The 16963-nt window shown below is 40.8% G+C and overlaps 1 protein-coding gene across 5 annotated transcripts in view; it reads left to right on the top strand.

Annotated features, from left to right (window-relative positions):
* LOC128221122 (sushi, von Willebrand factor type A, EGF and pentraxin domain-containing protein 1-like) overlaps window positions 1–16963 on the top strand; it is a 31045-nt gene that overhangs the window by 3830 nt on the left and 10252 nt on the right. For 3 of the 5 annotated variants that reach the window (XM_052929577.1, XM_052929576.1, XM_052929578.1), the window contains exons 1-2: window positions 2580–2666; window positions 3702–3814. In XM_052929577.1, the coding sequence (XP_052785537.1) occupies window positions 3763–3814 (52 nt within the window). In that variant the 5' untranslated portion in view covers window positions 2580–2666; window positions 3702–3762. Of the gene's footprint in view, window positions 1–1542; window positions 1690–2579; window positions 2667–3701; window positions 3815–16963 lie in introns of those variants that run through there. The other 2 variants (XM_052929581.1, XM_052929580.1) reach the window with 1 other exon arrangement.

The raw sequence follows: 16963 nt of genomic DNA, 5'->3' as shown, positions 1-16963 counted from the left end.
AACAGGCACACGTAGTTCAATATAATTTCAGCGAGGGACACCCAGTCCAATATGGACCAAACAAGGCAAACACTCAACGAGGCACACAGTTCAATAAGCACTCAACGAGGCACACACAGTTCAATAAGCACTCAACGAGGCACACACAGTTCAATAAGCACTCAACGAGGCACACACAGTTCAATAAGCACTCAACGAGGCACACACAGTTCAATATACACTCAACGAGGCACATACAGTTCAATTGGCACTCAACGAGGCACACACAGTTCAATAAGCACTCAACGAGGCACACACAGTTCAATTCAATAAGCACTCAACGAGGCACACACAGTTCAATATACACTCAACGAGGCACACACAGTTCAATAAGCACTCAACGAGGCACACACAGTTCAATAAGCACTCAACGAGGCACACACAGTTTAATAAGCACTCAACGAGGCACACACAGTTCAATAAGCACTCAACGAGGCACACACAGTTCAATATACACTCAACGAGGCACACACAGTTCAATAAGCACTCAACGAGGCACACACAGTTCAATAAGCACTCAACGAGGCACACACAGTTCAATAGGCACTCAACGAGGCACACACAGTTCAATAAGCACTCAACGAGGCACACACAGTTCAATAAGCACTCAACGAGGCACACACAAGTCAATAGGCACTCAACGAGGCACACACAGTTCAATATACACTCAACGAGGCACACACAGTTTAATAGGCACTCAACGAGGCACACACAGTTCAATATACACTCAACGAGGCACACACAGTTCAATAAGCACTCAACGAGGCACACACAGTTCAATATACACTCAACGAGGCACACACAGTTCAATAAGCACTCAACGAGGCACACACAGTTCAATATACACTCAACGAGGCACACACAGTTTAATAGGCACTCAACGAGGCACACACAGTTCAATATACACTCAACGAGGCACACACAGTTCAATAAGCACTCAACGAGGCACACACAGTTCAATAGATACTCAACGAGGCACACACAGTTCAATAGGCACTCAACGAGAAACACTCAGTTTAATAGACACTCAATGAGAAACACTCTGTTCAATCGGCACTCATTAAGAAACACTTGTAATCAGGAATGGAATTTTGTTCCGTAGTTATCACTTTGTTATTGATTATCGTTCTTATGTGACGATCTCCTCCAGATGCCACAAGCAGTGTTGATTGAATATTGGTGAACATAATGACACAAAACCACATTAATATTGTCTAAGGAATTCCGTAAAAACACAATTGGAATTTTAAGAAACCTCTGATGAAAGAAATATATTCGTATAATGAACTCTTTATTACACCAACGAAATGCTTGCCAAAATATGTACGTCAATACAAGAGGAAAAAAAAGAGTTTTAAAACCATTCGAATTTTTTATTTTGGCCTTTCCCAGCAGATAAGACCTTTTTAGCAATATTGATCATCATAAATCGACATACAATGTATAAGGTATCTACTTAGACAAGTTGCTTGCTGCGATAAATAGCCAATGTTTATTTTTCAGTTGGTGAAGGCGATATTTCCATCAATGATATCAGTAGTATACTAAGCTTTGATGCATCCCCCGAAACCGTTGACGATGACATTTACGGAAGCACCATCTGCCATAAGGGAATATGCAGAATGTGTAAAACTTACAAGCATCATGAAGGTAGCATACTTGATAGTATCGTACCACCGATGAACGTATCCTATGTAAAAGTATGTGAATAGTAAATGCCTGGGGCCGTTATCATGAAGCATCTTAGTGAAATGGCTAGATTTCGCGCAATACTGCATTTTTTCAAAGTTGAATTTAAAGAAAACGTTCAAAATATATACACCACAATTATGAAAATAAGCAAGAAAATGGTCTTAATGGTAAAAAGATATGAATTAATTTTATGAAAAGTAGCTAGTTTTTTGAAATAATCGATGTCAATCATTTTGGATTTTTTCACGTAGTTGAATTTGTGAATACGTCCACCGGTGACCTCATAATAATTTGGTCTTATTTGGGGTTTTATGAGCAGAGAAAGAATAAGATAATATTCAATCGAAAATTATGTTATGGCACTTATGGTTTGAAACAATTGCAAAACAGTCTATTTCACGTCCGTTCCATTTGAACTAAAAGAAAGAAAAATCACAGTACAATGACTTAAAACCTTGACTGCATTTTCTGTGATTAACATATAAGTTATCAGCGAGCACTTCTCGTTCAAATGCTACCAAAAGTATACGGGGTAACCGGGCATCAACATTTAACATTGTCGCCACTTGCTCGATAAACTGGCAAGCTTACTTGTGCATTGTAAACCGTAATTGATAAATGTTTCAAACGATCGTAATTTATTTCAAAGTCGGAAATTAGTAAAATAAAAAGAATGCACTAACATTAAGATACAGTTTATTATATGATACGCACGAATGATAAATATTCCGTTTGTTTTGTTCTTTTATCATTATTTACGTGTATGTATTCCACGATTTTTTTTCTGATACCACCAAATTTTCGCTATATTCAGCAGGTCATATGTATATCTTTGTTTATCTATTCAGCGTGTGTAATTGCAAAGGCCCTACACAACGGGATGGAAGTAAAAGTAGTTTCGAGCAAATTTGTTCTTGTCCAAGGGAAGATAACAAGTATGTTTATTTCATGTTATACTTAATTTTAATCTTTTTTGAGAAGTAAAATGCAGAAGCACATACGCATAATAATTTGCCATAAATTTTCATTGGCTGTACCATTTAGCTAGTCTGAAAACACGAAGACAATCAGCCTTCACCCTGACGACAATCAGTTTTCACGATCAAGACAACTAGCTGTCACCATGAAAACGGGTTAATACAAATTGACATCATATAAGTAGCATTTCCAGGGTTATACAAAACGCATAACTGCTAAATGTTGTATATTTTGCAACTATTAATAACTTGATTAATCGGTTAACGACAGCAATCGATCAGTATCTACTCTTTTAAACGAAGTACAATTTAGCTTACTAATTCTTAATCCATGTGCATGTGTTTGTCCAAGTTTGTCCTGTGACTAGCACATTTCTTCCATTGGATTAACAGTTATGAATATTTATATCAAGGTGTTTAATTTTGCGTCATGTTAATAAAATCAAACTTGTAAAATGTTCTGGCCTATTTGCCAGTTTAGGTTCCCTGTAAAAGAAATTAATATTATATGTACTCCTCCTCTTCATTATATATTCATTCGGATAACAAAGGGAGTGTGTTACCTCTATTATACAAAAAAAAAACGTAATACTTGTAATTCAACCATTTGGTTGACCTGTTATAAAAGTACGAGATTTAAAACGAAATTTCACCCTTAAATACGAATCCAATGAATCCAAGTGTTGTTTGTTTCTTTGTTTGAACGCCGACAAATTGTATATATTATACACTTTCTTTTTACTTGTACAAAAGCATAATGAAATTTAAAACTAAACATGAATATACGCAACAGAAATTTACTACTATTTGCAAATAACATTAGCAAAATTTACTTTTTCATTCCGGTAAACCAAGGGCTTGAAGGATTTGAGCGGAGTTAAAGCCAATATCATTCAAATGCTTTTGAATTTTGAAACGCTGAATTGATGTGCATAGAGAAATACATGTACCCTTCGTTTCATATTGTAAAATATCCCTATCGTTTTTCCCCAGACAATACGGATGTCTCCTTCTGTAAGCAGTACCCTGAACTCAAGGCCATTTGCATTGTTGCATGGAACATCAGTCTGAGAAATATGTCAGCCTGCGTCAACATCTCAGTTCAAGTATGATTTTTTCAATACATGTGTAGTGTATTTAAACGTATTAATGCAATGATTAATAAAAGTTTCATAGATAATTGTTGTTTTCTTCATTGATGTCAAAACCTTAATTATAATCCAAAATTAAGGTCAGTTAATAAAACACCATAATAACACCATAAAACGTGTCTGATGGCATGTTGTCTCCTATAACGTGTCACATGTAAGTGCACTGGACAACGTGTCAAACATTAAAGTACACCAGACAACGTTTCTGATGGCATGTTGTCTCCTATAACGTGTCATATATAAGTGCACTGGACAACGTGTCTGATGGCATGTTGTCTCCTATAACGTGTCATATGTAAGTACACCAGACAACGTGTATGATGGCATGTTTTCTCCTATAATGTGTCATATGTAAGTACACCAGACAACGTGTCTGATGGCATGTTGTCTCCTATAACGTGTCATATGTAAGTGCACTGGACAACGTGTCAAACATGTAAGTACACCAGACAACGTGTATGATGGCATGTTGTCTCCTATAACGTGTCATATGTAAGTGCACTGGATAACGTGTCAAACATGCAAGTACACCAGACAACGTGTATGATGGCATGTTGTCTCCTATAACGTGTCATATGTAAGTGCACTGGACAACGTGTCAAACATGCAAGTACACCAGACAACGTGTATGATGGCATGTTGTCTCCTATAACGTGTCATATGTAAGTGCACTGGACAACGTGTCAAACATGTAAGCACACCAGACAACGTGTATGATGGCATGTTGTCTCCTATAACGTGTCATATGTAAGTGCACTGGACAACGTGTCAAACATGTAAGTACACCAGACAATGTGTCTGATGGCATGTTGTCTCCTATAACGTGTCATACGTAAGTACACCAGACAACGTGTCTAATGGCATGTTGTCTCCTATAACGTGTCATATGTAAGTGCACTGGAAAACGTGTCAAACATGTAAGTATACCAGACTACGTGTATGATGGCATGTTGTCTCCTATAACGTGACATATGTAAGTGCACTGGACAACGTTTCAAACATGTAAGTACACCAGACAACGTGTCTGATGGCATGTTGTCTCCTATAACGTGTCATATGTAGGTGCACTGGACAACGTGTCTGATGGCATGTTGTCTCCTATAACGTGTCATATGTAAGTGCACTGGACAACGTTTCAAACATGTAAGTACACCAGACAACGTGTCTGATGGCATGTTGTCTCCTATAACGTGTCATATGCAAGTACACCAGACAACGTGTATGATGGCATGTTGTCTCCTATAACGTGTCACATGTAAGTGCACTGGACAACGTGTCAAACATGTAAGTACACTAGACAACGTGTATGATGGCATATTGTCTCCTATAACGTGTCATATGTAAGTGTACTGGACAACGTGTCAAACATGTAAGTACACCAGACAACGTGTCTGATGGCATATTGTCTCCTATAACGTGTCATATGTAAGTGCACTGGACAACGTGTCAAACATTAAAGTACACCAGACAACGTGTCTGATGGCATGTTGTCTCCTATAACGTGTCACATGTAAGTGTACTGGACAACGTGTCAAACATATAAGTACACCAGGCAAACGTGTCTGCTGGCATGTTGTCTCCTATAACGTGTCATATGTAAGTGCACTGGACAACGTGTCAAACATGCAAGTACACCAGACAACGTGTATGATGGCATGTTGTCTCCTATAACGTGTCATATGTAAGTGCACTGGACAACGTGTCAAACATGCAAGTACACCAGACAACGTGTATGATGGCATGTTGTCTCCTATAACGTGTCATATGTAAGTGCACTGGATAACGTGTCAAACATGTAATTACACCAGGCAACGTGTCTGATGGCATGTTGTCTCCTATAACGTGTCATATGTAAGTGCACTGGACAACGTGTCAAACATGCAATTACACCAGACAACGTGTATGATGGCATATTGTCTCCTATAACGTGTCATATGTAAGTGCACTGGACAACGTGTCAAACATGTAAGTACCCCAGACTACGTGTATGATGGCATGTTGTCTCCTATAACGTGTCATATGTAAGTGCACTGGACAACGTGTCAAACATGTAAGTACACCAGACAACGTGACTGATGGCATATTGTCTCCTATAACGTGTCATATGTAAGTGCACTGTACAACGTGTCAAACATTAAAGTACACAAGACAACGTGTCTGATGGCATGTTGTCTCCTATAACGTGTCATATGTAAGTGCACTGGACAACGTGTCAAACATGCAAGTACACCAGACAACGTGTATGATGGCATGTTGTCTCCTATAACGTGTCATATAAAAGTGCACTGGACAACGTGTCAAACATTAAAGTACACCAGACAACGTGTCTGATAGCATGTTGTCTAATATAACGTGTCACATGAAAGTGTACTGGACAACGTGTCAAACATTAAAGTACACCAGACAACGTGTATGATGGCATGTTGTCTCCTATAACGTGTCACATGTTAGTGTACTGGACAACGTGTCAAACATGTAAGCACACCAGACAACGTGTATGATGGCATGTTGTCCCCTATAACGTGTCATATGTAAGTGCACTGGACAACGTGTCAAACATTAAAGCACACCAGACAACGTGTATGATGGCATGTTGTCCCCTATAATGTGTCACATTTAAGTGCACTGGACAACGTGTCAAACATTAAAGTACACCAGACAACGTGTATGATGGCATGTTGTCTCCTATAACGTGTCACATGTAAGTGTACTGGACAACGTGTCAAACATGTAAGCACACCAGGCAACGTGTCTGATGGCATGTTGTCTCCTATAACGTGTCATATGTAAGTGTACTGGACAACGTGTCAAACATTAAAGTACACCAGACAACGTGTCTGATGGCATGTTTTCTCCTATAACGTGTCATATGTAAGTGCACTGGACAACGTGTCAAATATTAAAGTACACCAGACAACGTGTCTGATGGCATGTTGTCCCCTATAACGTGTCATATGTAAGTGTACTGGACAACGTGTCAAACATGTAAGCACACCAGACAACGTGTATGATGGCATATTGTCTCCTATAACGTGTCATATGTAAGTGTACTGGACAACGTGTCAAACATGTAAGTACACCAGACAACGTGTCTGATGGCATGTTGTCTCCTATAACGTGTCATATGTAAGTGCACTGGACAACGTGTCAAACATGTAAGTACACCAGACAACGTGTCTGATGGCATGTTGTCTCCTATAACGTGTCACATGTAAGTGCACTGGACAACGTGTCAAACATGTAAGTACACCAGACAACGTGTATGATGGCATATTGTCTCCTATAACGTGTCACATGTAAGTGCACTGGACAACGTGTCAAACATGTAAGTACACCAGACAACGTGTATGATGGCATGTTGTCTCCTATAACGTGTCATATGTAAGTGCACTGGATAACGTGTCAAACATGTAAGTACACCAGACAACGTGTATGATGGCATATTGTCTCCTATAACGTGTCATATGTAAGTGCACTGGACAACGTGTCAAACATAAAAGTACACCAGACAACGTGTCTGATGGCATGTTGTCTCCTATAACGTGTCACATGTAAGTGTACTGGACAACGTGTCAAACATGTAAGTACACCAGGCAACGTGTCTGATGGCATGTTGTCTCCTATAACGTGTCATATGTAAGTACACTGGACAACGTGTCAAACATGCAAGTACACCAGACAACGTGTATGATGGCATGTTGTCTCCTATAACGTGTCATATGTAAGTGCACTGGACAACGTGTCAAACATGTAAGTACACCAGACAACGTGTATGATGGCATGTTGTCTCCTATAACGTGTCATATGTAAGTGCACTGGACAACGTGTCAAACATGTAAGTACACCAGACAACGTGTATGATGGCATGTTGTCTCCTATAACGTGTCATATGTAAGTGCACTGGATAACGTGTCAAACATGTAAGTACACCAGACAACGTGTATGATGGCATATTGTCTCCTATAACGTGTCATATGTAAGTGCACTGAACAACGTGTCAAACATTAAAGTACACCAGACAACGTGTCTGATGGCATGTTTTCTCCTATAACGTGTCACATGTAAGTGTACTGGACAACGTGTCAAACATGTAAGTACACCAGGCAACGTGTCTGATGGCATGTTGTCTCCTATAACGTGTCATATGTAAGTGCACTGGACAACGTGTCAAACATGCAAGTACACCAGACAACGTGTATGATGGCATGTTGTCTCCTATAACGTGTCATATGTAAGTGCACTGGACAACGTGTCAAACATGCAAGTACACCAGACAACGTGTATGATGGCATGTTGTCTCCTATAACGTGTCATATGTAAGTGCACTGGACAACGTGTCAAACATGTAAGTACACCAGACTACGTGTATGATGGCATGTTGTCTCCTATAACGTGTCATATGTAAGTGCACTGGACAACGTGTCAAACATGCAAGTACACCAGACAACGTGTATGATGGCATGTTGTCTCCTATAACGTGTCATATGTAAGTGCACTGGACAACGTGTCAAACATTAAAGTACACCAGACAACGTGTATGATGGCATATTGTCTCCTATAACGTGTCATATGTAAGTGCACTGGACAACGTGTCAAACATGTAAGTACACCAGACAACGTGTATGATGGCATGTTGTCTCCTATAACGTGTCATATGTAAGTGCACTGGACAACGTGTCAAACATGTAAGTACACCAGACTACGTGTATGATGGCATGTTGTCTCCTATAACGTGTCATATGTAAGTGCACTGGACAACGTGTCAAACATGCAAGTACACCAGACAACGTGTATGATGGCATGTTGTCTCCTATAACGTGTCATATGTAAGTGCACTGGATAACGTGTCAAACATGTAAGTTCACCAGACAACGTGTCTGATGGCATATTGTCTCCTATAATGTGTCATATGTAAGTGCACTGGACAACGTGTCAAACATTAAAGTACACCAGACAACGTGTCTGATGGCATGTTGTCTCCTATAACGTGTCACATGTAAGTGTACTGGACAACGTGTCAAACATGTAAGTACACCAGGCAACGTGTCTGATGGCATGTTGTCTCCTATAACGTGTCATATGTAAGTGCACTGGACAACGTGTCAAACATGCAAGTACACCAGACAACGTGTATGATGGCATGTTGTCTCCTATAACGTGTCATATGTAAGTGCACTGGACAACGTGTCAAACATGCAAGTACACCAGACAACGTGTATGATGGCATGTTGTCTCCTATAACTTGTCATATGTAAGTGCACTGGACAACGTGTCAAACATGTAAGTACACCAGACAACGTGTATGATGGCATGTTTTCTCCTACAACGTGTCATATGTAAGTGCACTGGACAACGTGTCAAACATGTAAGTACATCAGACAACGTGTCTGATGGCATGTTGTCTCCTATAACGTGTCATATGTAAGTGCACTGGACAACGTGTCAAACATGCAAGTACACCAGACAACGTGTATGATGGCATGTTGTCTCCTATAACGTGTCATATGTAAGTGCACTGGACAACGTGTCAAACATTAAAGTACACCAGACAACGTGTCTGATGGCATGTTGTCTCCTATAACGTGTCACATGTAAGTGTACTGGACAACGTGTCAAACATGTAAGCACACCAGGCAACGTGTCTGATGGCATGTTGTCTCCTATAACGTGTCATATGTAAGTGTACTGGACAACGTGTCAAACATTAAAGTACACCAGACAACGTGTCTGATGCCATGTTGTCTCCTATAACGTGTCATATGTAAATGCACTGGACAACGTGTCAAACATTAAATTACACCAGACAACGTGTCTGATGGCATGTTGTCCCCTATAACGTGTCATATGTAAGTGCACTGGACAACGTGTCAAACATGTAAGTACACCAGACAACGTGTATGATGGCATATTGTCTCCTATAACGTGTCATATGTAAGTGCACTGGATAACGTGTCAAACATTAAAGTACACCAGACAACATGTCTGATGGCATGTTGTCTCCTATAACGTGTCACATGTAAGTGCACTGGACAACGTGTCAAACATTAAAGTACACCAGACAACGTTTCTGATGGCATGTTGTCTCCTATAACGTGTCATATGTAAGTGCACTGGACAACGTGTCTGATGGCATGTTGTCTCCTATAACGTGTCATATGTAAGTACACCAGACAACGTGTATGATGGCATGTTTTCTCCTATAACGTGTCATATGTAAGTACACCAGACAACGTGTCTGATGTCATGTTGTCTCCTATAACGTGTCATATGTAAGTGCACTGGACAACATGCCAAACATTAAAGTACACCAGACAACGTGTCTGATGGCATGTTGTCTCCTATAACGTGTCACATGTAAGTGTACTGGACAACGTGTCAAACATTAAAGTACACCATACAACGTGTATGATGGCATGTTGTCTCTTATAACGTGTCACATGTAAGTGTACTGGACAACGTGTCAAACATGTAAGCACACCAGACAACGTGTATGATGGCATGTTGTCTCCTATAACGTGTCAAACATGCAAGTACACCAGACAACGTGTATGATGGCATGTTGTCTCCTATAACGTGTCATATGTAAGTGCACTGGACAACGTGTCAAACATTAAAGTACACCAGACAACGTGTCTGATGGCATATTGTCTCCTATAACGTGTCACATGTAAGTGTACTGGACAACGTGTCAAACATGTAAGTACACCAGACAACGTGTATGATGGCATGTTGTCTCCTATAACGTGTCATATGTAAGTGCACTGGACAACGTGTCAAACATGTAAGTACACCAGACAACGTGTATGATGGCATGTTGTCTCCTATAACGTGTCATATGTAAGTGCACTGGATAACGTGTCAAACATGTAAGTACACCAGACAACGTGTATGATGGCATATTGTCTCCTATAACGTGTCATATGTAAGTGCACTGAACAACGTGTCAAACATTAAAGTACACCAGACAACGTGTCTGATGGCATGTTTTCTCCTATAACGTGTCACATGTAAGTGTACTGGACAACGTGTCAAACATGTAAGTACACCAGGCAACGTGTCTGATGGCATGTTGTCTCCTATAACGTGTCATATGTAAGTGCACTGGACAACGTGTCAAACATGTAAGTACACCAGACAACGTGTATGATGGCATGTTGTCTCCTATAACGTGTCATATGTAAGTGCACTGGATAACGTGTCAAACATGTAAGTACACCAGACAACGTGTATGATGGCATATTGTCTCCTATAACGTGTCATATGTAAGTGCACTGAACAACGTGTCAAACATTAAAGTACACCAGACAACGTGTCTGATGGCATGTTTTCTCCTATAACGTGTCACATGTAAGTGTACTGGACAACGTGTCAAACATGTAAGTACACCAGGCAACGTGTCTGATGGCATGTTGTCTCCTATAACGTGTCATATGTAAGTGCACTGGACAACGTGTCAAACATGCAAGTACACCAGACAACGTGTATGATGGCATGTTGTCTCCTATAACGTGTCATATGTAAGTGCACTGGACAACGTGTCAAACATGCAAGTACACCAGACAACGTGTATGATGGCATGTTGTCTCCTATAACGTGTCATATGTAAGTGCACTGGACAACGTGTCAAACATGTAAGTACACCAGACTACGTGTATGATGGCATGTTGTCTCCTATAACGTGTCATATGTAAGTGCACTGGACAACGTGTCAAACATGCAAGTACACCAGACAACGTGTATGATGGCATGTTGTCTCCTATAACGTGTCATATGTAAGTGCACTGGACAACGTGTCAAACATTAAAGTACACCAGACAACGTGTATGATGGCATATTGTCTCCTATAACGTGTCATATGTAAGTGCACTGGACAACGTGTCAAACATGTAAGTACACCAGACAACGTGTATGATGGCATGTTGTCTCCTATAACGTGTCATATGTAAGTGCACTGGACAACGTGTCAAACATGTAAGTACACCAGACTACGTGTATGATGGCATGTTGTCTCCTATAACGTGTCATATGTAAGTGCACTGGACAACGTGTCAAACATGCAAGTACACCAGACAACGTGTATGATGGCATGTTGTCTCCTATAACGTGTCATATGTAAGTGCACTGGATAACGTGTCAAACATGTAAGTTCACCAGACAACGTGTCTGATGGCATATTGTCTCCTATAATGTGTCATATGTAAGTGCACTGGACAACGTGTCAAACATTAAAGTACACCAGACAACGTGTCTGATGGCATGTTGTCTCCTATAACGTGTCACATGTAAGTGTACTGGACAACGTGTCAAACATGTAAGTACACCAGGCAACGTGTCTGATGGCATGTTGTCTCCTATAACGTGTCATATGTAAGTGCACTGGACAACGTGTCAAACATGCAAGTACACCAGACAACGTGTATGATGGCATGTTGTCTCCTATAACGTGTCATATGTAAGTGCACTGGACAACGTGTCAAACATGCAAGTACACCAGACAACGTGTATGATGGCATGTTGTCTCCTATAACTTGTCATATGTAAGTGCACTGGACAACGTGTCAAACATGTAAGTACACCAGACAACGTGTATGATGGCATGTTTTCTCCTACAACGTGTCATATGTAAGTGCACTGGACAACGTGTCAAACATGTAAGTACATCAGACAACGTGTCTGATGGCATGTTGTCTCCTATAACGTGTCATATGTAAGTGCACTGGACAACGTGTCAAACATGCAAGTACACCAGACAACGTGTATGATGGCATGTTGTCTCCTATAACGTGTCATATGTAAGTGCACTGGACAACGTGTCAAACATTAAAGTACACCAGACAACGTGTCTGATGGCATGTTGTCTCCTATAACGTGTCACATGTAAGTGTACTGGACAACGTGTCAAACATGTAAGCACACCAGGCAACGTGTCTGATGGCATGTTGTCTCCTATAACGTGTCATATGTAAGTGTACTGGACAACGTGTCAAACATTAAAGTACACCAGACAACGTGTCTGATGCCATGTTGTCTCCTATAACGTGTCATATGTAAATGCACTGGACAACGTGTCAAACATTAAATTACACCAGACAACGTGTCTGATGGCATGTTGTCCCCTATAACGTGTCATATGTAAGTGCACTGGACAACGTGTCAAACATGTAAGTACACCAGACAACGTGTATGATGGCATATTGTCTCCTATAACGTGTCATATGTAAGTGCACTGGATAACGTGTCAAACATTAAAGTACACCAGACAACATGTCTGATGGCATGTTGTCTCCTATAACGTGTCACATGTAAGTGCACTGGACAACGTGTCAAACATTAAAGTACACCAGACAACGTTTCTGATGGCATGTTGTCTCCTATAACGTGTCATATGTAAGTGCACTGGACAACGTGTCTGATGGCATGTTGTCTCCTATAACGTGTCATATGTAAGTACACCAGACAACGTGTATGATGGCATGTTTTCTCCTATAACGTGTCATATGTAAGTACACCAGACAACGTGTCTGATGTCATGTTGTCTCCTATAACGTGTCATATGTAAGTGCACTGGACAACATGCCAAACATTAAAGTACACCAGACAACGTGTCTGATGGCATGTTGTCTCCTATAACGTGTCACATGTAAGTGTACTGGACAACGTGTCAAACATTAAAGTACACCATACAACGTGTATGATGGCATGTTGTCTCTTATAACGTGTCACATGTAAGTGTACTGGACAACGTGTCAAACATGTAAGCACACCAGACAACGTGTATGATGGCATGTTGTCTCCTATAACGTGTCAAACATGCAAGTACACCAGACAACGTGTATGATGGCATGTTGTCTCCTATAACGTGTCATATGTAAGTGCACTGGACAACGTGTCAAACATTAAAGTACACCAGACAACGTGTCTGATGGCATATTGTCTCCTATAACGTGTCACATGTAAGTGTACTGGACAACGTGTCAAACATGTAAGCACACCAGGCAACGTGTCTGATGGCATGTTGTCTCCTATAACGTGTCATATGTAAGTGTACTGGACAACGTGTCAAACATGTAAGTACATCAGACAACGTGTCTGATGGCATGTTGTCTCCTATAACGTGTCATATGTAAGTGCACTGGACAACGTGTCAAACATGCAAGTACACCAGACAACGTGTATGATGGCATGTTGTCTCCTATAACGTGTCATATGTAAGTGCACTGGACAACGTGTCAAACATTAAAGTACACCAGACAACGTGTCTGATGGCATGTTGTCTCCTATAACGTGTCACATGTAAGTGTACTGGACAACGTGTCAAACATTAAAGTACACCAGACAACGTGTATGATGTCATGTTGTCTCCTATAACGTGTCACATGTAAGTGTACTGGACAACGTGCCAAACATGTAAGCACACCAGGCAACGTGTCTGATGGCATGTTGTCTCCTTTAACGTGTCATATGTAAGTGTACTGGACAACGTGTCAAACATTAAAGTACACCAGACAACGTGTCTGATGGCATGTTGTCTCCTATAACGTGTCATATGTAAATGAACTAGACAACGTGTCAAACATTAAATTACACCAGACAACGTGTCTGATGGCATGTTGTCCCCTATAACGTGTCATATGTAAGTGCACTGGACAACGTGTCAAACATGTAAGTACACCAGACAACGTGTATGATGGCATATTGTCTCCTATAACGTGTCATATGTAAGTGCACTGGATAACGTGTCAAACATTAAAGTACACCAGACAACGTGTCTGATGGCATGTTGTCTCCTATAACGTGTCACATGTAAGTGCACTGGACAACGTGTCAAACATTAAAGTACACCAGACAACGTTTCTGATGGCATGTTGTCTCCTATAACGTGTCATATGTAAGTGCACTGGACAACGTGTCTAATGGCATGTTGTCTCCTATAACGTGTCATATGTAAGTACACCAGACAACGTGTATGATGGCATGTTTTCTCCTATAACGTGTCATATGTAAATACACCAGACAACGTGTCTGATGGCATGTTGTCTCCTATAACGTGTCATATGTAAGTGCACTGGACAACGTGCCAAACATTAAAGTACACCAGACAACGTGTATGATGGCATGTTGTCTCCTATAACGTGTCACATGTAAGTGTACTGGACAACGTGTCAAACATTAAAGTACACCATACAACGTGTATGATGGCATGTTGTCTCCTATAACGTGTCACATGTAAGTGTACTGGACAACGTGTTAAATATGTAAGCACACCAGACAACGTGTATGATGGCATGTTGTCTCCTATAACGTGTCAAACATGCAAGTACACCAGACAACGTGTATGATGGCATGTTGTCTCCTATAACGTGTCATATGTAAGTGTACTGGACAACGTGTCAAACATGTAAGCACACCAGGCAACGTGTCTGATGGCATGTTGTCTCCTATAACGTGTCATATGTAAGTGTACTGGACAACGTGTCAAACATTAAAGTACACCAGACAACGTGTCTGATGGCATGTTGTCTCCTATAACGTGTCATATGTAAGTGCACTGGACAACGTGTCAAACATTAAAGTACACCAGACAACGTGTCTGATGGCATGTTGTCCCCTATAACGTGTCATATGTAAGTGCACTGGACAACGTGTCAAACATGTAAGTACACCAGACAACGTGTCTGATGGCATGTTGTCTCCTATAACGTGTCATATGTAAGTGCACTGGACAACGTGTCAAACATGCAAGTACACCAGACAACGTGTATGATGGTATGTTGTCTCCTGTAACGTGTCATATGTAATTGCACTGGACAACGTGTCAAACATGTAAGTACACCAGACAACGTGTCTGATGGCATGTTGTCTCCTATAACGTGTCATATGTAAGTGCACTGGACAACGTGTCAAACATTAAAGTACACCAGGCAACGTGTCAAACATTAAAGTACACCAGGCAACGTGTCTGATGGCATGTTGTCTCCTATAACGTGTCATATGTAAGTGCATTGGGCAACGTGTCAAACATGTAAGTACACCAGACTACGTGTATGATGGCATGTTGTCTCCTATAACGTGTCATATGTAAGTGCACTGGACAACGTGTCAAACATGCAAGTACACCAGTCTACGTGTATGATGGCATGTTGTCTCCTATAACGTGTCATATGTAAGTGCACTGGACAACGTGTCACACATGTAAGTACACCAGACTACGTGTATGATGGCATGTTGTCTCCTATAACGTGTCATATGTAAGTGCACTGGACAACGTGTCAAACATGTAAGTACACCAGACAACGTGTATGATGGCATGTTGTCTCCTATAACGTGTCATATGTAAGTGCACTGGACAACGTGTCAAACATTAAAGTACACCAGACAACGTGTCTGATGGCATGTTGTCTCCTATAACGTGTCATATGTAAGTGCACTGGACAACGTGTCAAACATGCAAGTACACCAGACAACGTGTATGATGGCATGTTGTCTCCTATAACGTGTCATATGTAAGTGCACTGGACAACGTGTCAAACATTAAAGTACACCAGACAACGTGTCTGATGGCATGTTGTCTCCTATAACGTGTCACATGTAAATGTACTGGACAACGTGTCAAACATGTAAGTACACCAGACAACGTGTATGATGGCATGTTGTCTCCTATAACGTGTCACATGTAAGTGTACTGGACAACGTGCCAAACATTAAAGTACACCAGACAACGTGTATGATGGCATGTTGTCTCCTATAACTTGTCACATGTAAGTGTACTGGACAACGTGTCAAACATGTAAGCACACCAGGCAACGTGTCTGATGGCATGTTGTCTCCTATAACGTGTCATATGTAAGTGTACTGGACAACGTGTCAAACATTAAAGTACACCAGACAACGTGTCTGATGGCATGTTGTCTCCTATAACGTGTCATATGTAATTGCACTGGACAACGTGTCAAACATTAAAGTACACCAGACAACGTGTCTGATGGCATGTTGTCCCCTATAACGTGGCATATGTAAGTGCACTGGACAACGTGTCAAACATGTAAGTACACCAGACAACGTGTATGATGGCATATTGTCCCCTATAACGTGTCACATGTAAGT

Source organism: Mya arenaria, chromosome 16, assembly GCF_026914265.1.
Source record: "Mya arenaria isolate MELC-2E11 chromosome 16, ASM2691426v1".
Lineage (NCBI taxonomy): Eukaryota > Metazoa > Mollusca > Bivalvia > Myida > Myidae > Mya > Mya arenaria.
This window is presented reverse-complemented; position numbering and strand designations above follow the sequence as displayed.